At 41.9% G+C, this 25,763-nt stretch overlaps 1 protein-coding gene across 1 annotated transcript in view; it reads right to left on the bottom strand.

The window, feature by feature from the left end:
• Positions 1-12,609: 12,609 nt before the first annotated feature.
• The window catches only part of ATG2B (autophagy related 2B), a 73,389-nt gene continuing 60,235 nt past the window's right edge, over positions 12,610-25,763 (bottom strand). The window contains exons 35-42 of the mRNA XM_069489475.1: positions 23,818-23,896; positions 23,304-23,511; positions 20,090-20,159; positions 19,668-19,750; positions 18,915-19,036; positions 18,510-18,664; positions 17,733-17,882; positions 12,610-13,822 (exon numbers count right to left, since the gene is read on the bottom strand). Coding sequence (XP_069345576.1) covers positions 13,592-13,822; positions 17,733-17,882; positions 18,510-18,664; positions 18,915-19,036; positions 19,668-19,750; positions 20,090-20,159; positions 23,304-23,511; positions 23,818-23,896 — 1,098 coding nt within the window. The 3' untranslated portion in view covers positions 12,610-13,591. The remainder of the gene's footprint in view (positions 13,823-17,732; positions 17,883-18,509; positions 18,665-18,914; positions 19,037-19,667; positions 19,751-20,089; positions 20,160-23,303; positions 23,512-23,817; positions 23,897-25,763) is intronic.

Raw genomic sequence — 25,763 nt, forward strand, 5'->3', positions numbered from 1 at the left:
CAGGGTGGGCGGCCCACTGGGCCCTGCAGCGGGCAGGATGCTGCCGGCCCGGGGGAGGAGGCAGCAGAGGCCAGGAGACCATCTGAGGTCTGTTTCCGTGGGGCGGGGGAGGGTGTGGTGACCAGATCACAGCACACGTCGGGGGATGAGCAGCCTCCACAGCTACCCAGGAGGGGCTGGTGCTCTCGGAACAGCAGCAAAACTCATATTCATTCGAGAACTGGAAAGTGGGCCAGGGTTCCTGGAGCCGGGACAGGGTTTCTGAGAGGCTGGCAGGGCTGGGCCACCAGGACCTCATCGGTGACAACCCTGTGATCAGCTCCAGCCTCTGCAGGTTTCCTGGAGAGCAGAGTGTGGCTCAGATGGCCGGGATTAGGGCCAAGAAATACGATCAAACCTGCACGTGTGTTTAATTTGGACCACATGATGTGTAAAAAATTCATCTGAGTAAGTTACCAATATTGAACTTCCACATGGGAATCCAGGTTTCCAGCTTCCCTTGAACATCGGGCAGGTCTAGCAATACCAAGTCTGAGCTCACTCATTCATCAGATACTTACTGAGCATCTACTTGGTCAGATGCTGTTGCAGACACTGAGGGCATGAATGAAAGAGAGGACCACCCCTGGTCCCCTTGGATTGGCCATCAGGGCTCCCCCGGGGAGCTGAGCAGCAGAGCCCCCCAAGGACAGGGCACCCTCTCATCGGCATCACACACGAATGGCCAGGTGTCCCCACCCATAACCACAGCAGCCACACGGAGCAGTGTGCTCATCATCTCATTTAACTGTCTGACTCCCATGTGAGGTCTACTCCATTATGTCCATTTTCCAGGTGAGGAAGAGGAGGCTGAGGAAGGCAGCATGTGCCCAAAGAGCAGAGGTGGGATTCACCCAGCTTGAAGGACTCCAACACCACTGTGACGTCCAGCCCCCAGGCAGGAACTCAGTGGGCAGAGACTCCGCAGCAAAGTGGCGAGGACAGGCAGGACCGGGCAGGAGCAGAGCGCTGGGAAGTGCAAAGACTCCCTGCTCTCTCCTCCTCTCCCCGTGAACCGACCCAAACACGCCCTCTTTGCTCCTCTCTCTGCCTACATTAAGCTTCTGGCTTATAAAAATCCTGCCTAGGGTTTGCAACAAACAATTGCACATTCAGGAGGAATGTGCTGGCCAGCGAAATCAGAGAACGTGGTTCACAGGGTGCAGTTCAATGGTAGACTACAAACAGTCTCTGATCGGTCAGACACGCGATTTACGGAACACAGGTAAGTGACGTTCACCAAAGCCCAGCAAACAGCCCCCCAGCGGGAGAGAGACTGGGAGAACTGTTGCCCTTGTGTTGGGAAGGTTAATTATTCATTTGAAGAGAGACAAATTCCTGCCTTGGTTAAAAGGGTCGATGCTGTGGGAGAAGGTAATAGTTTTGAATTCCTGCGGATCTGCTTGACAGGCTAACCTGGCACATTCCATACCTGGGTCCAGGCTCAGGCCACACCTGCGGCGTTCACACCTGGGGTGCGGGGATGTGTTACCAAAAGGTCTTCCAGCATCCCTGGCTCCAGCACCCACTTAGGCTCCCACTTTCTCTCTGAGAAGGGCCAAGTAGAGAGAGATGTGGAGCTTCTTCTCCCATCCACTCCCAGCCTCAGGCCTGCCCGGGGCCTCCAAATCGTGGGACCAACAGCCATATCTCGCCTTACTGCTGCGCACGGTGGGAAAGGGAATGAATGCACCCCTGCCCCATCCATCACCCCATCCATCACCCCATCCATCACCCCATCCACCACCGGGACTGAGCCGCACCAAGCCCTCCAAATCCCAGCCCTGGGAAACTCCCTGATGTTGCAATGGCCACGGGCAGGTTCTTGTTCTCTGGAGATGAATCATGAACTTGAAGAGGAACAGGTGGGAAGTAGTCCCGGGAAATGTTCCTCCCTGCCCCCCACTCCCACCACAGCCCCCAGGGCCTGGGAATCCAGCCAGGGCTGATTCGAACCCTTGGCTCCCCGCTGAGCTCCCCCTGGCCTCTGCACACCTTTAGGCCTTCCTGCTGTTCCCCTTTCCCAAGTGCCCAAGGCAGGGCACGGAGTGGGCCTCCCTGGGCCCGCCCCTTTCTCCACACCCTCTGGGTTCCCTCCCAGCACCCCCACGCCTCCCCGAACCCCCAGCTCAGCCCTGTGTCCAAGAAGGGCCTCACCATGGGGCTGCTGACCACACAGTGTGGCAGGTCAGAGGGGCCTGGGGCTCCCGGGCAGGCAGGCTGTGTTGCTCCGGTCCCCTCCACCACTGCGTGGGCCTGGCCGGGTCACAGAAGCTCATGGCCCCCGTGTAAACAGGGAAGCAGAGCAGTTGTACCTCATTGAGCTGTGAAAATTAAGTGCCTTAATGGGCTGCCTCATACCCTTTATGGAAAGAGGTAATCAGCAAAGAAAGGGAACAGGTGCGTGAAGCTCCGGGACGGCACCTGCCCCGCAGCAAGCACACAACAAACGTCTTTCCTCCTGTGAGTAAAAGAGGCTGTAAATATCACCAAAACGAGCATGCACCGGAGTGGTGCAATCTGAGTAAAATACAAAAAATCCTATCAGTGCCAATCGCCTGGTTGTGTTATGATGCCATACTTGTGTAAGATGTTACAATTGGGGAAACTGAGTCAAGAGTACAAGGGATGTGTCTGTATTATTGCATGTGAATCTACTAAAAAGCTTTAAAAAGAAAGTATCATTAAGTTCAACCACTTCATTTTACAGATGAGAAAACCAAGGCCCAGAGATAGGCGGAGACTGGCCCATAGTGACCCTGTGAGCTGGGCTCTGGGGCAGGGCTCTGTCCAGACCCATGATGCCCACGAGGCTCTGGTGACGGGTCTCAGGCTGTGAGGTCAGAGAAGAGGCCCGAGTGCCAGGGATCCCACCATCTCGGTGGCCTTGAGGGCGGCAGAGACTCCCTGTGGCTGGGATTGGATTTTAGGCAGTGAGCAGGAAGTTGGGCCTAATTTCCAGGAGCTTGAGAGGACAGAAAAGTATGAGAAAGGGTCAGCCGGGGCTCAGCAAATATGAGGGGGAGACATTCCAGGGTTTTAGTTAACAGGGAGCTCAGTGTACTGTGGCTGCCAAAATATCTGTCAGCTCTAAAAGCTGTATTAATGGGAGTATAGTGTCTAAAATGAAGGAGGTGATATCCCATTACCTTAGAACAGGGCAAAGTCCAAGATGAGTACTGTGTCCAGCTCTTGGCTAATTCAGAAGAAAGGGATCAGACTGGTGAGAAAACCCAACAGCACACCCTCTAGACACAGGGCCTGAGGGGGCTTACCTGCAGGGGGCAAGACTTGTGGGGAAGGAGGAACAAATGCACTTGGTGTGACCCCAGTAGGGCCAAAGAGGAAAAAATTCCTGAGAAATGCATTCTGGCTTAATTTGAGGAAGAGCTTTTTGACACACAGAGCTGTGCCATGATAGAAGTGACCACCTTGGGTAACAGTGGGTTCCTTATCGCTGGAGGGGTCCCAGCAAAGCTGCAGGGTCTTTTAGCAGGATGTTGCAACAAGGATCCACTCACCCTTGAGGAGCTTACTGTATGTCGGGGAGGCAGATAAGAAAAGAGATCATTCCTCAGTATGAGATGTGTAATCATGGGGTGACCAAATCTGCCTGGGAGGAGTTCAAGAAGGAAAGAAGATGCCCTAAGCTGGGTCTTGAAGTTAAGTAGGACAATGAGGTGTTGGCCACTGCAGCCTTTCTCTCCCCCAAGTTTCCAGCCAAGGAAATCAAGGGCTGGAAGAATGATGCCAAGGCTAAGGGGTGACTGTTATCCTCCAGGCCAAGTGAGTCAGTGGAGGCTGAACAAGGGAGTGATACGTTCAGAGTTGCATTTCAGAGAGACACTTTCACTGGAATATGGACAATGGCTTGCAGAGTGCGTTGGTTATCTATTGCTGCATAACAAACCACCCTGAAACTTAGTGGTTTCAAACAGCCACCTTAGCTCACACTTCTGTAGTCAGCCATTTGGGCTAGGTTCAGCTGGGTGGCTCTTCTGCTGGACTTGGTGGGGCTTACTCAGGCATCTGTGAGCAGCAGCCAGGCAGCTGGCAGCTCTGCTTCTGGAGAACAAGCAGGAGGATGCAGCAGGCACGAGGCTGGCCTCAGATGAAATTAAAAACCATTGATGGGTTAGTATGTGTCACTTCTGGGCAGAAGAAGACACAAGATCCTAGTTCTCCACTCTTTCTCTTTCTCTGCTATAGCAATCCTGGAAGGCTTGTGTTAAGACAGTGATGTCATTAAGATCTGAAGACCCCATCAGCCTGAACCTCTGAGTCGCTGAGAAGAGCAAAGTCCCCTACAACCTACATTGAGCATGTAGCATGAAGAGAAAATAAACTTGTGTTTGAAGCCACAGAGAGTTGGGGACTGTTTGTCACTGCAGCAGAACCCAGCCCATCCTGACTCATCAGGTTTCAATGAAGAGAGATTGTTCCCTACACCCTTGGCCTCTTCCCCATGCTTTACTCCTTTCTGTGGAAGAGGAGTGACTTCTCTGATTGATCAATTTCAAAAACAGGAATTAAGTCCATAAATCTCAGTTCCTTCCTCCATTCTCATTCTTTTGGAAGTGCCTGTCTGCAGAGTGGTCTTCTCTCGGCCATGAGGTCAGCATAGAGTTCAAGGCTCTGCCCCAGTAGGGGGAGTTGTCAGCACTGCCTGGGCCTGATTCTGGGATTCTGAATTGAGAAGCCCATTGTGGCCACACACCTAGGTGACATCTTCCAGTCAAGCCCAATATCGGTAACAAAGATGATGTGGCGGTCCCTGTGCACTGACTCCTCTGTCTGCCTCTTTAGTTCAGAACTCATAAGGGAAGACAGGAGTGTCCTCACACCCCAGCTCCTATTATCTTGCCCATCACTGTCTACAAAAGACTCAAGTCCCAAACACCTGTTACTCCTTGGGCACAAACATGAAAGCTTGATGGTAAACTGCAAATCTGAGGCCTGGGAGACTTTTCACAAAATCCTTGGTAATATCTTAGTGAGTTCTGATGCAGGTTTCCTAGCACTCCAGGTGTTTCGGACCGGATAGTTCTTTGTTGCGGGGGCTGTCCTGGGCATTGCAGGATGGTTAGCAGCATCTCGGGGGTCTGTGTACTTGACGACAGAAGCAACCTCCCTCTCCAGTGGTGACAACCAGAATGTCTCCAGATGTTACAAAGTGTCCCCTAGGGGGGAAAATCACCCCCTCCCCTAGCTGACAACCACATTTTAGCTGATCTGATCCAGTTATTCAACAACGGCCTCAAGGAAAGTCTAGTTGTCTGAGGAGGCTTCTGGAAGGTGGTGGGACGTCAGCCCTCGAGGGATTGAACCTCACAAAGGGAAGGGGGATGTCATGGTGCTGGGAAAGAAAGAATGCACAAAGAGGGGCTTGGAGGCACGCGCTGGCAGGGGAGCAGGAGGATCGCACAAACAATAGCTGGAGCGATTGAATAGTCAACCTACAAAATGAGCCAGACCCAACTCTGGCATGCATTGCACACACAGTAAGCATCTGCTGATCTCATCAGAGTGGAATCTCTCCTCAAGTTCAAATCCTGACATTGGCTTCCAGCAAGTCAACATTATTGATTCTGGCGTCATTCCCTGGTGTCTAACACCTTCAGCCAACGCCTTGTGGCTTCTTTTCCCTTCACTGTCCTACAGCTGATCTCGTGGATGGGGAAAGGTAAGACTGGGAAAGGGGGACGGAAGGGAAGACCGGGATTCATTTGTAAGGAACAAAATGCCAACATTTTTATAACAAACAGGATCCAACGGGACCAGGACGACCTCGAGTGGAGTGACTTGAGTATGGAGGTGCAGCATTGAGTCCTGTTGTTATATAAAATTTTGAGGATTTGTTCATCATGGACGCTTTTGCATTAGTTTTGATTTTGAAAAAACATTGTATTAAATTATTGTTTGATTACTGATGTGCTCCCCCCGAAACGTTGTGCCCACGTGAGTGCCCTGAGTGGGAGGAAGAGAGGGCTGCATTTCCAGTAGAGGAATCTAGCAGAGAAGCTTCCACACGGACCCCTCAGAGAAAACAACAGCACAAGATCTCTGTCCGAATTCTCTCATGCCCCAAATACTCCGTTATCAGCCTGTTGAGAAAGCTCCGCCAGGGGCAACTTTCACAAGCCTCGGGGATCGGGAGAGGGCCTGGTGTATGTTCACCCAGCCCGGTATTTACAGGGAGAAATTAATTATAAAATGAAATGACATTTTAATTTTTATTTCCTGAACCAAGAGGAAGCTGTCACAGATACGCCTTGTGAAAGTTAGGGTAGTTAGGGTTTTTCCCAGGCCTTCCCAGGGTGTGTGGGGCAGACTCTGCCCGGGCTGAGACGCCAGGGCTCTGCAGGGGGTGAGAGCCCAAACCAAATTTCCATCCGCAAGAGAGCGGACGCCCCCTGCTGGCGCCGAAGTTAGATTGCTCTTTCCCCAGAAATTCTGCACACATTTTGGAAGCAAACCCTTCCATGGGTGACAACAGATCTGTTCCAACGCGAAACAGAGCACGGGAACAGGACGAGGCAACGATTCCTCTTGAATGGGGGTTGTTTAAAGATCTCTTCAAAGGAAAAAATTTTTAAATGATAAACCTTGCTGGTGGTGGTCTGTCCATAGATAAAACTTCTACAGGAGGGCAGTTGGCAATAACCACCCAGATTGTCAGTGGGTGTCCCACATCCTTGACTTGCTGTTTCTTCCCCCACCCCCCGCCACTGTAGTGACTTGTCCAACAGATGCACTCACAGGGACTGAGGTGCAGCACAGGCAAGCGGCTTGCTCGAGGTGAACCTTTGGGGCAGGGTGGAAATTGGCTAAAACTCCAGTTCTGGTGGTACCAAAGCAAGTAGGAAACAAAGGCCAGGTCGCTGTCAAAGGGAATCTGGTAGGAAGAATGAAGAAGGGTTTTGAAGAGAATAGTATGTCCCGAAGGGGGGCCAGAAACAGGAAGTAAAACTTTAAACTGAAATGGAGACATTTATTTGGCCTTCGAAGTATTTATTGAATGAAATGATTTCTGACCATGGAGCCATAAAATTGATACTATAGTTAAAATAGTACAGTTTTGAGGATTTTTTTTTTTTCACTTAACTTGTACTACATGTTAAGTGTTTTATGGAGGTATTGCCCTGAAGTCTCTGTCACTGAAAAAACTGAGCCACACCTGGGTTGACAAAATGCTCACACTGGGGTTTTAGAAGCAAAGTTAGTACTTTGCACTGAGCAGCCATGTCGTCCTCGGTACTTCATTGGAACCCAAATTTAAAAGAATGTCGTGTCCTCTTCTGGTAGCCTTAGAAATTCTTACTGTAAGGATGTGCTAGTGTTTTCCCCAGTTATCCCAAAACTCGAAAGACTGTGCCTCCAACACTCTCTTTGAAATTTATTTCCAAATACCACGCAAGACGTACCCCTCAGACCAAATTTCCCAGTAACAGGTAATCCTGAACATCAGGCTAAACGGGGAGCCAGATCCCCCAGATCCCCAACTCTCCAGATGGCCGTGGGACATGAGGAGACCGGGTGGTCATCTTCAAAACCAGGAATTCCAGTCCTAAGACTGCTCTGAGTGGTTTGTATTCCTTTCCTCGGCCTCATGAAACAGGACTCAATCTCCTGGGTGCAAAGCAGATTGATTTACGATCGACAAGAACAAATGGCCGGAATAATTAGCCGTCTCATCTGATGCATATTAGAGTTAGATGTCTTCTCGCTGAGTTCTGGGCTCCCTGAGAGCAAAGACTCTGTCTTTCCTCTTTAGCATGGGGCCTTGCTCTGTTGAAGAAACAGTAACAATAGTATCTCCCGCGTGGGACTTACTATGTGTCAGACACTGTTCTAAGCACTTCACATACATTAACTCATGTAATACTCATAACAACCCCATTACTTTACCGAGAAGCTAACTGGAGCACAGAGAGATTTAGGAACTTCCCCAAGGCCACATAGGTCACAAGCAGTGGAACCCCAGGTAGCCTAACGCTAAGATCTACACTCTTAGCCACGGGACCAGTGGTTCCTGAACTCGTCTGCACATTGGAGTCACCAGGGGAGCTTTAAAAATACACCCCAGGAATCGGGATCTAATTGGTCTTTGGAATTTTTAAAAGGTCTTCCGGTTATTCTAATGTGCAGACAAGTTTCGAGAACCAGTGCAACCCTGCCTCATGCCCCAGCACAAGTTTGCTGAATGTCATTCGTTCCATGTGGAACTGCTTTCAGGAATATAAACAAGCCCAGGAGAGGGAAAAAAAAAATCCTACCTCGAGCAACAATGAAATTATCTTGAATGCAGCTGACTGCAATTCCAATGGAGTATGTAAGGACATGGGTCTGGGTCAGACTTTCCTGGATTCAGATTCTAAATTGGCTGGTTACAGGCTGCAGGTGGCAGAGTCTGGCTAGGTACTCAGCCTTCCTGGGCACAGGCAGACACCATTACCCAGGGTTCCTTGAAATTGGCTGTGACCATGTGACAGAATTCTGACCACTAGAATGTGGACAAAAGTGTGTGTGTGTGTGTGTGTCTGTGAGACAGAGAGACAGACAGAGAGAGAGAAAGAACTGCTTTCGTGGCCAGGACCGAGGGAGGCAAACCATTTTTGGTTTATCCAGTACTAATCTAGCTCCATAAGACCCAAACTGTGAGATGTATTTGCCACAAGTGCACATTGTAGGGATAACTAACATAGTGATTATTATCCAAAAGGGGGGAAGTGGCAGATTTTAATATTACAGACACTGTATATCTCAGAAAGTGGTAGCAGACAGACAAAGTGTTGCCATCAGAAGTACCAGGACCATAGGAACATCATTTCCCAATAACAGAGTCTGAAACAGATCTACCACCCCCCACCCAAAAATAACATTTTATACAGGCATTGGGAACAGTTCTTGGTGAAAGATAGTAGTTTTTAAGGCAAAATCCAAAGAGTGAATATTTTAATTTTCTTCTAGAGTATTCTTAATTTCACATTTTAAATAGTCACACTAACAAGTTACATTTCCACAAAAATACCTGTACAGCATCATTATTCTTAAAGTTTTCACATCCATAATTTGCCATAACTAGGAAAATTAGGAAACAATGACAGTCAATGTATACACATATGTTCTTTTACTTGTAGTGAGATAAATTCAATGTCTAAAATAAGTTAGGATGAATCAACATAAAAGCTGAACTAGACGTCCCTACCAAATTTCTCAGGGAAAAAGCAAATAGTCCTGTGTGACCAGCAAGTTATACAAACAGCGCAAGACAAATCCAACTAGAAATTGGAAGCTGCCATTTCATATATACAAAATACACGTGAAACAGCAAAGTAAACATTTTTTAAAGGGATGGGTTGTTATTTCAACCACCCGGAGCATTGGAGACATAACTGAGCCAGCTGACGTCACATTTCTGATCTCTCGAAATACAGCAGACAGCACTCTGGTGCTTACGAGGAAACGACATGCTTGAAACCAAGGGGCCAACGATTGCTGTAGGGGCCGAAGTATCCCTCTAACACCTACGTTTATAAAAACTGATGACATTTCAAAATATAAATTGTTGAAACTAACTTAAATTTCTCATCCCCCAAAAGGCCTATCATGGCAGTGTGTTGGAATGATTTTTCTATCTCTGACTTGCAGGCACTATGACAAAAAGAAAATACTTCAAAACTGGCTGATTTGCAACTGTACAGATAATGTCTATTAAAGGAAGCAGTGTGCCTAGCATGATCCTGAAAATGTTCAAATGAAAATAAGTTGGCATTAAAGCACTATTATGCTTATATGAAAAAAGTGACTACATCTTCCAGTAAACAAAAATAAGATTTCCTGATAATGAAAAGGAAATGTTTTTTCCATCATTATCTATGCACTACATAGTTTTCCTTTTTAACATAAGACTCAAAAATTTATACTTGATTTATTTTATCTGATACCAGTTGGTATGTCCAGTTGATGCATTTGAAGATACAAAAGAATATCACACTTTGTGTTTGTACAGTCCCTTTCAAGGAACTTAAAGAACTTGATAGACATTCTCTCTGATGTCTTAAGTCGGTCCAGAGGAAGTGAAAGGACCCAGGGGAGAGGAGCTCAGAGTCCCACCACACCCCTGCTATTCTGAGGAATTATACTCACTGCAGGTGTAAGAACATTGACGCAAAGCACAGTTGAGTGATTTCTCCTAAGCCAAGTCACACAGCTTTTTACATAAAATTTAAATTAATGTTAAGACAATTAATAGTTAATCCTGAAGCCATTTAGTGCAACTGTGGATTCCTCATTTAAAACCACTGCTTTAAAATTCTCCTCTGCCCGTTGTCTCTCTGCTCTGGGGAGGGCACGCCCGGCGCACAGGCCCAGATCCACTGACGCTTGAGTGAGGAACGATGCCTGCGGACAGGCAGCCTCTGCAGGAGCAGACACAGCTGTCTGGACTTTTTGAAACCAAACAAAGGCACTAAACCTACAGAGCAGTTTTAAAAGGAGATGGTTAAAAAGTCCCTAAAAGCTTTTCTACAGCTTTGAAAAGCAACACATGGAAGGAGGCAGGAAGCACTGGTTTTTTAGTATTTTGCCATCTTAGGCACATTGCTACTTAGAGTTTTTTTCTTAAAGTGAATTCTGCCTTATGAAAATATTGATGTCAAATATGTATACTTAAGTGAGGATCCAAATTGTACCCAAACTTCATTAAAAGGAAAGTCTATTGCTATGTCTGGAAGAAACACTGTGTTTTATCTTTCCTACTAGGCAACGTTCAGTAGACCTTCCCCTTGTCAGTAACCGCGATCTCGGGGTAGACAGGAAGGGAAAGCCAGGGGTTCTGAATCAGCCCTGTTCTAGAGGGAGACAGAGCTATGGCCTCGGCTGCCTATCTCCTTGTGATGTGAAGTGGTTTTAACGTGCTGATTACCCTGTGGGGTTCTGGAACTCGCTGGCAGACCTTAATCGAGCTTACTGGATTCCACGGGGGGATAACTATAAGGACTCAATGTAGCAACAAGCGGACCTGTGCACAAAGTCCAACCACACAAGCACGTGGCAGTTCAGAATGTATTCCTTGGAGAGATCTCAGACCCAAAGTAGCCCACGGCTGCCCTGTGTGTGATGTGACCAGAGTGCTCTCACTCGACAATCCCACCTGTCTGAGGCGCCACGGGTCTGGGACACTCTACAAAGCATTACATCACATACCATCATTCTCACACACGCATGCACTGGCCTAATCATCCAAAAGTCCCCACTGAGCTTTGCTGTAAGAAACTCTCTCATTTAACCAGAGGGTCACTGAGGCTTGGAGAGATTAGATGTCTTGGCCAAGTCATCCATGTGGTAAGTCACAGATTTGGCAACCCAAGGATTCTTCCAACACTCTTTTTACTGTGTCATTGTAACACAAAAGTTGAAAAGACACTGTAAAAAAAAAAAAAATTAAGGATACTTAATAATGTAGAAGTGTTCAAATATAGGTAAGTCCTTACAAACATCTTAAGTAAAGAGTATCTTGGCTGAACAGACCCTTGAGAATAAATCTTTTCTAGACACAAGGATTCTGTTCCCAAATGATGATTCTATCAACAGCAGGTATAGGAGGGCAGAACAGAGAAAGAACCATGGAGACCACATTATAAAGATATATGTTTAAATGGGATTTGTAAGTAATTTGTTAGAAGGGTCCATCCATCATTCACAATTTGGAGTGCAAAGAAGAGGATTGTTATTTCTCTCTATACTATATCTAACTGAACTTAAGTATAACTATGAAAAGTAATTTAAAAGAGATTTTAATTTTTTAAGTTTGATCAAGTGTTTTTCAGTTTGATTAATCATACTGAGGTGACACACAGCATATTTCATTATAAAAGCAGATGGACAATATTGGAATCCATGAACAGGGTGGTCCGAACGTGCCCCAGAAGCAGGATGAACTTTCACAATAATAAACTCCTGTTAGTGTTTAGTCAGGACCACCCTCTACACGGACTCCATTTAATAGGAACCAAGTAACAAAGTAACATGATGCTTAAACAGGTGGTTACTCTAAGCATGGCCTTATTAAGTTTTTTTAGCAGTAAAAAAAGAAATAAAACAAAACTAAAATTAAATGCTATGTAACACTACTTTTATAAATTCAAATGTTTGGTGTTTTTGTTTACATTGCTTTCCTGCTTAGAAATTTTTGAGAATGAAATTGATTTAACTTCATTTTCCAAACCCCAAACTGAAATGCAGTTTTGAAATCCAAATTCACCTCAATGATATTCCCCTACTCTTGAAAATGCCAAGTCACATCATGCAACTTTAAACAGTGGAGAAATACAAAGTTCCATATTTTCTTCCTGTTACAATAAAGTCAGGGATTGAGAACGACTGCCCATCACTCAGGTAATGATTTACTTGATATTAACCAAAATCAATTGTGATAAAGTATTCCCAAATATCTTGGGGTAAATCATAGTATTGCATCTATGAATATGCTCTAAAAAAAGCAAAATATTCATGGAAGCATAAAACAATTTTACCTTTAAATAAAAATACTTTATTCATTCCTGACACGTTATCAAAATGTACATTGTTAACCAAGTAAAAATGGTACGTCAAAATAGTTGACTAGGGCATATTTGGAGGATTTTTGTTTAATTTTAAAAGAGTAAAAACCACTTCCAATCTCCCCTTCCACATTCCTAACAAGCTTGCACTACCTGCTTAAAGTTGAACATACAAACAATTACATGGGCCCCAGTTCACTACAGAATGCACATTTTCATATACACTTAAAATAAAGAAGCTGTTACATTTAGATTACTTTCCTTTGCCAAAAACTTTCAGACAAGTTTACTCCTCTTTATATTTTGTATAACTGTAAAACACATGAAGAATAGAGCACATGACTTGTATTAATCTAAACACACACACACACACATACACACACAGAGGATAAAGTGCAACACAACAGAACATGTCTGTGACATTCACTTTCTCAAACCCCCACGGAAGGATTTTCTGAGTAAATGGAAATAATGTTGTTCTCAAGTGCATGAACACTAAATCCAACAGAGTAGGTTATTTTTTCACACTGATATTATATTGGAAATCCTATTTGTTTTGCTTCCCTGTGGCTTTTGCCTCTCATTCTCAGTGAAAGTTTTGAAGCTGTAATTCTTTCTGCACCTTGAGAAAAATCACCTCCACAGAGTTACACATATAGTGTTAAAAGGAGGTTTCCAATGATATCTGTAACAAGGAGAATTACAGTCATTTTAATAAAAGTGAGCATTCCACTAACTTGGCAGCAAATGCTTTAAAGGACCTTTGACACTAGCCACGAAACATTTCTATAGGCAAGTACCAAACTAGCCCTAAAATGGCAGAAGTTTTTGGTTGCATGTTATTTTGACATTAAATTATTTAACTAAAAATGCTTTTGTTCCTGAGATAAGCACAATAAAATTAAATGAGTTTCCTCTAAAACTGCATGGGGACGCTATGCTCCCTATCTGCATTCTCATCATCTTTGCAGAGAGTCTTGTTGGAGACGTCAGTCTTCCCCATGGCGCCATTTCTGTGATTCATCTTGCCGGACATCCGGTCTGATTTGGTTTCTCATGCCACCTAACACGTTTGACGTTGCTTCCGTGGCAACAATCAGAGGTTTCACCACCGCCGGAGGAATCTGGCGCAGAACTTCCCCCACGGCACCAGTGACCCCTCTGCTCTCATGCTCTCGGGCGGCCGTTTCGTAGATGGTCTGAGCCGTGTCTGTGATTCCCTGCAGAGGGGGCGGGGGAGGGGAGGAAGTTACCGGTCAGGAGACTCTCTCCGTTATCCTGTAATACACACTTTTAGTACAGCTCATCAGCATTATGTTTGGAACTAGATTGAAAACACTGTGCTTTTGAAGTAACTCAGGATAATTATTTTTATGAGAAAATTCTAATTATAAGGGAAAGGGGGAATTATGACGATTTAGTATTTTGTTGTGACACTGGTGTGTAGAAAATGTAGCTAAACTACAATTTCACATAGGGAAGATTACAGAAATATGTAATGATCCAAGAGTAGCTTTGCTGGCACTATTAATCAATTCCAGTTAAATCAAACTTAGCAAGCAAAGCTTCTTGAATAAATATACTCACTGAAGAAATGGTGATAGCTCCCTTTGATTCAACACAAGAAAACTGAATTCTACTAAGCTCTAGGAAATTATTTAATTTGTTTTAAATTACTGGCTATGTATTAGGAAAAATAATTGTAACATTCAATTAAGATAAAAGCCAAATAGAACATTTCATTGGATTAAATAGAAAATTCTGAGAATAAAAGCAGGAACATGTTTAATAATTAGAAACAAAACTTCAGTAGCATTTTTGAGCTTTCTTATAACTATATAACATTAAAATAATCATGACTGGTAAGCTTTGAAGCTGAATATATAAATGTGCGGTTCAAGCCAATGCAGTAAAAAACGTCACCTGGCTTCCAAATCTCCACCATTTATCTAACTCAGAAATCCCCAGGGGACACAAAGCAATGTTCCACTGTGACAGCTTCAGTGATGGGGACAGCATAAAGGAACTTTGTGTTCTCCAGGGAAATTGAGGACCTCATTCTAATCCAAAATCCAGCCATCATGTTGGCAAGTTAACAAAAGTATCATTTCTACCGAGTGCAGCAGGTGAAAACATGCAATACTATGGAGTGGGGGGGAAAAAAAAAAGTCCAGAAAAACTAGAAGAAATACGAGTGTTATTTTAAAAAGTAACTAAAAGTACGGTCCTCAACTCCGGGGCTGGGCTGCGGACCAGTACCCATCCACAGCCTGTTAGGGACCAGGCTGCAGAGCTCCACTGGAACCGCCCCCCCCCCCACCCTGTCTATGGAAAACTGTCTTCCATGAAACTTGGGGGGGGGGGTGTGCCCAGAAGAAGGTGAGCAGCAGGCGAAGGAGCGAAGCTTCATCTGTATTTACAGCTGCTCCCATCACTCGCATCACCACCTGAGCTCCCCCCACCCGTCCATGGAAAAACTGTCTTCCATGAAACTGGTCACTGGTACCAAAAAGGTTGGGGACCACTGATCTGTAAGATAACAGCCAATAAGAGAAACCATGAGCACAATGAAGAAAGTGTTCATAATTTATACATTTCCCTGCATCGTCTCCTTCCCCTCCTTATCCCAGCACCAATGAACAAGTGTAGTTTATTACCGTATAATGACTAACACCACCAAGTTTGGAAACAACACAAGTAAATTCATATCTCAGCTCTATCACTTAGCTGTACGACCTTGGATAAGTCATTTAAATGGGGAATTAAAACATGGCCTTCCTTCTATGGTGATTGTTAGAATTAAACGAAATAATTCAACCCCACAGCTTGACACAGCTTGGAAGATAATAAGTGTTCAATAAATAATTCCTAGTTAACTACTGCTACCCTCACAACTACCTGGCTATCACCAAATAGAATTATGGCCGGGCGCAGTGGTGCACACCTATAATCCCAGCTACTTGAAGGCCAAGTTGGGAGGACTGCTTGAGGCCAGGAACTTGAGACCAGCCTGGACAACACTGCAAGATCCAACCTCTACAAAAAAATTTAAAAATTAACCCAGTGCAGTGGCATGAGCCTATAGTTCCAGCTACTCAGGAGGCTGAGGAAGGAGAACTGCAGTGCGCCATGCTGATCAGATGTCCAAGCTAAGTTCGGCATCAATACAGTGACCACCAGCCTGCCTAAGGAGAGGTGACCCGGCCCAGGTCGGGAAAGAATTATAAAAAGTAGGGGCCATTATACTTTTTCTGTAAAGGGCCAGAGAGTAAGTATTTGTGGACCATATAGTCTCTGTCATATATTCCTCTTTGTTTTGGTTTTTCTTTTTACAACCCTTTAAAATTACAAAAATCATTATTAGCTCAAAGGTCCATATAAAAACAGTCAAGGGCTACATCTGACCTGCAGGCTAGTTTACTGACCCTGCTCTAAAGCGTGAGCCTATCTGTGAAGTACATGAGATAACTTCCTTTCATCTTTGACTAACATCTAAAATGCAAAGAAATATTAATCACCAGTTAGGAATGTCTATTTAAAAAATAATTATTAGAGAATTCAGATTCAGTCTAATCAAGCACCACCTCAATCCCTGCTTACTATTTTCACCCTCCCTTCCCTCACTCTTCCTATTGACAACTGAGTTGTAGAGAAGGAGAGCTAAACTAGACCGAGCACCCAGGTGCCAATCCTCTCCATTACCTACAAGCTGTGGTACACTGGGGAGGTCACTGCTCTTGCTGAGCCTGTTTTCTCATCTGTAAGTTAGGAATATAGCCTATCTTAATCATTAACTATACATTTGGCACAAAGTAAACACACATTTGTTTTTAAATGAATATAGGTTAAATTAGGCAAGCATGTTACAAATTGCTACACATTAAAGTGCTCTTACATCCTGCTACCAGGTGCCCATGCCATGCCTGGAACCCAGGATCAGTCTTACAAATCTGATTTCTAATATGTCCAGTCCTGGCCCAGTCCTGACATTTGTGGAACAAGTCTGTCTGGTAATTCTCTCTCTTTATTCTCCCCACTGACCACTGGCCTCACTTTTATTTATCCATTAATACCTTTCCTGCGGCCCTACCTCAGTGGCCTTCCCACCATCTGGAACCACAGAGGCCACTTTTGTTAGGTAAAAGACCAGTATCCCGAGCACTTCTGACTATTGTCAGAATATGATTGGGAAAAATATCTTTAATGAAATCCTAAAACACAAATCTTAAAATGACCTCAAACTTCATCATGTCATATAAAAAGAATGTCAAAAAGATTAAGCCAGAGAAGGCCCCTGACAATACCCAGAAAAAAAACCAGGGTTCACTAGGACAACTATGTCAGAGAGCAATTTAGCAGTGCTAAAAAATGTTGAGGTTTCAATATTTATAACTCACCAATTCTACCCTAAAGAAATTCTTGCACGTATGAACAAAAAGACATTTAGATGAGCACTCCCCAAAACAGTGTTTTAGGGGAATAAATGCGAACTAAATCTTCACCCACAGGAAAATAAATTATGGTATATTCATACAATGAAATACATAAAACCACTGAAGTTAGATCTACATGTATCAATATGGATGTATACTGAAAGAAATACGTTGCAGAATGATACACATGACCCCATTCATACAAACTTTTAAAATATAAACAATAGTATGCTTTGCTTATGAATACATACTCATATAATAAAACTACAAAAACATACGCAGAAAAAATATGTACCACCTTCAGAATAGAGAAGGCATGGGAATGGAATCAGGGTAGGAGATTACCTGAAAAGTTCTATTTCTTAAACAAATCTGAGGTAAACAGAGCAAAGTATAAACATGTGTCGAATTCAGGTGGCAAGTACACAGGCGTGTGTTTCTCTCATTCCCTGTGTGCTTCTGTATGGAAAGCAAGAGCACCAGTCCGTCCACATGATCACTACTCTCCATGTGAGCCTATCACAACCTGGTCCTCTTCTCTCACCCCACACAGAGAGTGCACGTGTTATTGGTGGCAGCTCCCATTCCACTTTCAGGGGTTTCTTTGGAACAGACTAAAACCATTGAATGCCCTTTAGGTGAAAGCTGGGAAAGCACACAATCGGGTTCTGACGCGTCCACGCGAGTATTCAATTACCTCTTTCACAACGCTGTAGGCCTTGGCCACACCTTCCCTCAGGTCTACTGGCTGGTGGGCTAGTCGGTGATGAGGAAACCTTTTGGTCTTCCTGGGCTCGATGGAAAGGGTACCGGGAGACACCATGTCATAAGCAGTCTCTGCTGCCGCCTGGATCATTTGTCAGAGGTAAGAAATGAGTTAGAAGAAAGTCTGGAGAATTATGCACCCACAGTGCACGTCCTACAGAGAGTGAAGAAGAGAGGGACTCACACACCCTAATACAGATGCTTCTACGTGTTTGAATACTTTACAACAAGAATTTATGACTTTTATAACAAGAACCTTAAACTATAAATTAAAAACTTATATCTGGATTGACCTGATTTTTTTAGTCCCTCCTCTGTTTACTAAGAACACTCAACGTCCCCATGTCAGTCTATGGAGCTTAAGACTTAATACTGCTATGCTTAATCTAAAATGTTTTCTTTAAATTTAGCTATGATATTTTCATATAATTGTGGTGAAATAAATCCTCTGTAAACTTAATGGTTATGGTTAACCTGAAATAGGCAAACAAATCTGACACTGTATTCCACAGCTTGATTTTACTAATTTTTTAACACCGGACATTTAAGCAATAAAACAAGCATGACATTAAATCTTTACAAATAAAGTATTACATCTACTCCCAACATTTTGTGTATTTTCACAGTATTGTTTTTAAAACAGAATAACCAACTGTTTTACAATGGCGCTTCCTCTTTGTACAGACTCAGATAGTCTAAGGAAAGATACCTGTATTGTTTGAACCATTCTGTTTGTGAGTTCCAGCGCAGCCATTGCTGTCGAGGTACCAAAGGAAGCAGCCCCTCTCTGAAAGCCTCTAACGATACGGCCATCCTTCCGGTACTGCTCTATTGGTAACCAGACCAGGTCCTTTAGGCCTTGCACTAGAACAGTCAACACACAGAAATCAATATGAATGCTGGAGTTCAGACCTCTGCTGTCATTTTAATGCTGAGGTATTTAACTCCTGAAACTGGAGACAAAGTTTTATGTGTGTGAGTACACATCTAGATTTTCTAGACTGATGATCCTCATATATATTCTCAAAGGCATCTACAATTCTAAAAGGGTTAAGAATCACTGATCCAGCAAAATAACTTCTCTTTTGATTAAAAAAAAAGAAAGAAAACTCACCTAATTGTACTAGTGAATGCATAGGCCCAACACCGCCCAGTATTCCTGGTAACTGATTCTTCTTAATGTCATTAAGCCATTCAGTGATTGCATATGACAACAATTTGTCAACACCTAGCAAACTACAGCAAATGACTATTAGTGTATAGGAAGGAGAAATAAATTTACAGACATAAGTAAGTTTGGGGTTTTTTTAACTTAAGACAAAAGAAAATTTATGAATTATAAGGACAAATATTATAGATGCTCCAAAAACAGCTATACATATCATTTCACTCCCAATCTGAATTCCTCTTTATATATAATATACATACAATCCAATTATAAAGTAAATAATTTCTACAAGGTTTAGGTAATATGTACAAGTGTGTTTTTCCACTCTCTTATTTCTTGAACATAATAAGGCTCTGGCACAGAATTAACCCAAGTCTATAAATTGCCACTAATTGCTACTAAGAACCACTACAACCTTGTGAATTTCCAGTCTTTTCACTGAATAAGCTAATTTACAACTTTAGGAAATTATTAAAATTATCATAAACTATAGCTATTTTTGAAAAATACTACTCTGTTCAAACTGTTTCTAATCCCTCAGAATAAAAATTAGCACCTAATCAGTAAGGGTCCTCTAAAAATGAGCTCTCTGCAGACAATAGTGTAAAATTAAGTTATGTATGCTTGCTAAGAAAACTTGGTTTTTAATTTGTTGTAAAACAACTTCACCTTAAAGCTTCTTATAATAAATCAACTTACCCATGCCGATAGAAAAGTCTCTTCAGCTTTAGTTCAGAGCAGTTTAACTGAGCCAGACCAATCAAAATCCCAGCTAACGTACCCTTTAAAATTAAGAAAGGCCAGATTCATCTGTAAATTAAGAGACTCAACATTTGAAATAATTTTTAACTTGAAAGTCAAATCAATATTCATTATTGACACTAAAACACTTAAAATATTTACAGCAAAAATATTTATATTTTATAACATAATACATACCAATTTATACCAAATTTTACTCTTGGTACTTGATATTTACTTTAAAAACAAATCTAAAAAGCTTGTACTTCATTTCAAACATATATAAACTATGACAGAGCAAAGTTAAAAAAAAAAAAACTTGAGTTCATTAGAAAAACAAATGAGATATTTTGTACAGTATATTTGTGTAGTTTCCAAACCTGATCCATTGATACGTGCTTGCCATGATAATCAAGTCGAATGGGAACTTCTGACGTGAATCTAAATTCTCTGAAGATAAAGAAAGGAGGGGAGTTATTTGTATTTCAAATTACTAACAGTTGACATTAGAAACAAATTAATTTGTTCAATTGGAGAATAAAAACAAAACCACAAAATAAATAATATGACTATCTTAAGGACTAAATAAAAAAGAATGTCTTTCAGCTCTACTTTTCTTAATGTAACTGTAAAGATGTTAATCATCTCATAAATTATATTATTATATTTACATTTTCTCACAAAAATCTTTTCTTAGGTTATGAAATAATATTTACTCTTAGAAAAATTTATTCTGGTACATATTCTCAGTTCACACAAAGAACAAATGAGTAAAAGCCACCTGAAGATTAAACCAGATAATCACTACTGAGAAACAAAAAGAGAAGAGGTAGAGTCAGAAAACCTGGCATGAATCTCAGCTTTATCTACGGGATGCAGTCATGGGCAAGTAATTTAAACTCTCTGCTCCTCAATGCCTTCATCAGTAAATGCTTAAAATGCCACCTACATTGGTGAATTTTGTTCAGAATTCCTAAAATTAATACTTGCAAATAGAATATCAACAAACAAATATTGGGAACCGTGTGAGAAGAAAACTGTAATTACACAGTTGTCCCTTGATAACCAAGGAGGACTTGTTCCAGGACCCTCCTGGATACCAAACTCCTTGATGCTCAAGTCCCTTTCATAAAATGGTGTACTGTCTGCATATCATCCACTCGCATCTTCTCGTATACTTTAAATTATTTCTAGATTACTTATAATATTTAATACAATGTAAATGCTATGTAAATAGTTGTTATATTGTATTTTTTATTTGTATTTTCGTTGTTGTATTTTTTTTCCCAATATTTTTGAAAAATATTCAACCACAGTTGGTTGAATCTCAGATGAGGAATTCATGGAGGCAGAAGGCTGACTGTACCCTGATGGGACACATCAAGCAAAATGAGCTGGCTTCCAAAAGTTGACTATAAATCGAATGTCTGGAACTTGAAACACATGTTTTTCCACAGAACTAATGTTGGTGGTTATATCCTAAGCCATCTCACAAAATTCCACTTAACCTACAATAAAATGGAAATGCTGTATTTACATCAATTGCTACAAGAAGCATGGGATCCCAGGTGATCCCTTCTCTGAATATTCATCTTCATTTGGTTCTCTGGGCAATACCCTCTCAATACCCCCATTCCCTTCCCACTCTTTTTGTCTCCATGGCACATATATTAGGACAAACCATTTATTTTAATTATTTGTAAGTTCAGCTTGTAAGCGCAATTAAGTAAAGGTTTTTCTCTACTTTGTTCACTGTGCCTAAAACAACACCTGGAATAAAATAAGTGTTCAAAACATATTCATATTTGTTGAATGCATATTTATGGGGAAGGAGGGGAACTATTATGACATCACTGAAAAATGCACTTGCTTTTCTGGATTGGGGACAAGACACCTGTGTTCTAGTCCTGGCTCGGCCACTAGTTGCATGGTCTTGAGCAAATCATCTCACCTCTCTGGGCATTACTTTATCTGTAAGGTGCAGAATTTGGACTATATCACTGTTTAGCACCCCTATGTCCTAGACCCTCTAGGAACTTTTGAGAGTAGAAATAAAAATCTATAAGCTATTCTCAATATTTTAAATAGTCTAATTAAAAAAATAAATATTTACCTAAATAAGTAGGCCTTGTGTACTTTTTTAACCTAAGTAAGTAACCCTACTCGCTTAGGTTAAAAAAAAGTAAAATTTCTTGCTTTCAGGCCCATGTTTACAAAAACCAATTGGTAGTTTATATGTGATTAATATAAAATAAGAATTCAAATTATCACTTAAGATATACAATTTTTTTTTTTTTTTTTTTTTTTTTTTGAGACAGAGTCTCACTCTGTTGCCCAGGCTAGAGTGAGTGCCATGGCGTCAGCCTAGCTCACAGCAACCTCAAACTCCTGAGCTCAAGCGATCCTCCTGTCTCAGCCTCCCGAGTAGCTGGGACTACAGGCATGCACCACCATGCCCGGCTAATTTTTTCTATATATATTTTTAGCTGTCCATATAATTTCTTTCTATTTTTAGTAGAGATGGGGTCTCGCTCTTGCTCAGGCTGGTCTCGAACTCCTGAGCTCAAACGATCCGCCCACCTCGGCCTCCCAGAGTGCTAGGATTACAGGCGTGAGCCACCGCGCCCGGCCAAGATATACAATTTTTGATAGGAAATACTTTAAATAAAAGATCAATGTGGGAAACTAAGATCATCATCTATTCCAATTCCCATATTCCATTATTTTTTCCTGTTTTCATCCGTTTACAAGGTATTTAAAACATGGCAACACTTTCAAATAGTAATGCTGCCCGCTTTGGGCCATACCTAAAGTCTAATCTCAGAAACTGGAGGAAAAGACAGAGAGAAAGAAGGGACCCTGGATGTCCAGGGGAGGGGTATAGAAAACCAGGGAAGGTAGACAGTTGTCCCTCACAAGGAGGCTTTGACCTGCAAGCCCTTTTTCCAACAGTGCCAAGGCACCATCCCTACCATCAAAGATTGGGAAAGAAGGACAAGAAGAATGAATGGGTCCGGGAATGAGAAATGAACTCCAGTGTGCTGTGTTCCAGCTGGCCGAGTGGTTGGGCAGTAGTCACAGCGAGCAGCAGCAGCAGAGGGGACCTGGGTTTCCCAATGGTGTTCACTTAGCCAGGGACGGAAGGGTCAGAAAAGACACAACAGGGATGGGGAAGGACAGACAGAGAAAACTAGGTGAAAATTTCCATAAGGGAAAAGGCAGGAATGCCCAAGTTGAGGTGTGTAAAGGAAAAAAGGCAAAAGGATGACATCGTGTTTAGGAGGGCACAAATACACCTTGACAATTGCTAGGAAGAGGGGAACATAAGAGGGAAGAAAGGAAGAAGCTGGGAGGAAAAGGAAATTCCTGCTGCTGAATCAATACAGACACGAATCCTCAACCGGGGTTACAATGTGTAAAAAATGAGGGGTGCAAGTTAGAAAGGGACCACATACAAATAATACACCAGTTGGTTATTTGTCAGTGCAAAGAAAAGCTGATATAATCTCATGAATACCAGTATACACACATATTACAGAACAATCTTCAAAACTGTAAAATAACTTCATTTGTTATCAACATTACATTATTTACCTGAAAAACACAGGCTGATCACTAAATGATGCTTCTTCAGCAGAGAAGTCTTTCTCCTCCGCCCCATTAACCGCTTCCACTGAATTGGCACTATCATTTTGGGAAGGTTGTTTTGGCCCAGGGAAAGAAAGAACTAGATTTGGCTCCTTTGAGGTACTCAAATGCCTTGGCAAACTGCAGGTGACATCAGCTCCAGGAGATTTTTTAACTGAAATTGTAATGTGTACATTTGAAAAATTAGGTATGCTTCCTTAGACATCGGTTTAAATCAATCTTGATTTAACTTGCTTTGCTATGTTTCATTTAATCAAAATACAATTTCTGTTACAGAGAAAATCTGCTTTCCCCTTTTAAATTATTACTTTTACATAGCTATATCTGCATAAATTAACAAACCAGAACACTTATATAAATGGGAATAAAGATTTTAAGTACAGACTTAAAAAAGCCTCATAACAATCATGATCAATCCAAGTATTTGATATAGCCTTTTCACACTGCACATATTTAATACCTTCTGGATCTGGAGTCATTAGAAGCTCTACTTCTGTAGAAAGACTTGTGAAGAAATCCTTCAGGAAGAACAAGGCATCCTAAAATTAAGAGATGTAATAATAACTAAAAGGAAACAAAAGTCATCTATTTTTAAAACTATGAAACAAAGTACCTTAAACTCTCATATTTTACTTATAATTCAAATACAGCTATAATTTATTGAATCCTTACGCTGTGTCAGGCAGGCATTATTCTCCTCCTGTAACACACACACGCACACTCTTCCCTGCCAGTTCTCATAACTCTATGAGGAAGTTAATTTATAAAGGTGAAAACTGAGAAACAGAAGTTAAAGATTACAAAGCTAGGAAGGATTTCTCAATCAAAGTACATTTTTGTTTTCTTAGAAATAGAGCATTCTTATTCTTTCTTGCCATTAGCTCTCACAGTACATTGGCAGTGACAATATTACTAACAATGATAATAGTAGCTAGAATGTACTGGACACCTGAATGCCTTGAAAGTTCTTAATGACCTATTTCTACTTTTACCACTAAATTTTATTGTCTTAATACATTTTATCATTAGACATGATATTCAAAATAAAAATTAAAAACAAATTAAATTGTTCATTCAGTGTGGTCTCCTTGAAATTATATAATTACAAACAAAAGACATATGGCTCTGTCTTAATATTATGTACACATGCCATATTTGCCCATTATTGGCAGCTTCATTTTGCCTACCTCACTCAAACCCAAAATACATTTGGGAAGATATAAAAATAAAATGCCTGAGCCTGTTCTTTCTTAATCTTCCCTTCCATTTAAAAAAAAATCCTAAATTAATATAAAACATTAATACTGGAACAAAATGCAATGTAAAGGGTCAAAGTATCTGGTAGCACACTGGGCTGACCGGCAATTCCAAAGGATGTGATTGCCTACTGATCACATTTACGACAAGTATAAATGACGCAGGTGAGATGTATATACCAGGTACCATGGCACATGGGAGACAGAGCAGCGGACTGCAGGGCAAGCAGGGAGCTTTGACAGGACTGGAATGTTCTGGTTTAGAAGCAGAGTAGCAGGTTCATGAAATGTTCAATATAGTGTTATGCTTTACACATATATTCATGTGTACCTTTTATATATTCTTTACATTATGCACATTTAATATATATTACATTTTATTTACACTATAACAAATACATGTTAATAAATAGTATATAAAAATATGTTCATTGGCCACTAGATGGTGCTATTTTAATGCTATAAATGTTTTGACTCCAAGACTGCCTTCAAAAAAACAGCGCAATTCAGTTATCAATTCACTGTTTAAGAAAAAAGAAGACTAAAGAAACAATGGTCTCTACACATTTTTCACCACAAATGTACAAAACAACAGACAAAGGGATGACAATTCCCAGCTTTTTAAAACGTTCTCAAAATTTTGGTATTTATGCTAAACTCTTTACAACACAGTGAAGATAAACAAGTCAATTTTAAAACTAGCAAGACACAGACACTTCACAATCACAAAAGATGATATATAAGCATATAAAATGATGTTCAACACTACCAGTCATCAGGGAAATCCAAACTAAAACCAATGAACATGAAACAGCTAAAATTAAAAAGATGACAATAGCAAGTTTGGCCAAGATATGAGGCAGCTGCAGCTCCCATCAGTGACTGGTGGGAATGTACAATGTGACGGCCAATGTGGAGAACTGTCTGGCAGCTTCTTATGACAGTTAAACATATCCTATCCTACGACCCAGAAATTCTACTTTTAACAGATATATTTATTTACCCAAGAGAAATGAAAACATGTCCACAGAAAGACTTCTATGTACATTTCATACCTTCTTCCCCAAAACCAAAAACAACCCAAATGTACACCGGCAGGTAAGCAGACAAACAGTGGTGTACCCACACGGTGAAACACTACTCAGCAGTA

This window comes from Eulemur rufifrons, chromosome 2 (genome assembly GCF_041146395.1).
Source record: "Eulemur rufifrons isolate Redbay chromosome 2, OSU_ERuf_1, whole genome shotgun sequence".
Classification (NCBI taxonomy): domain Eukaryota; kingdom Metazoa; phylum Chordata; class Mammalia; order Primates; family Lemuridae; genus Eulemur; species Eulemur rufifrons.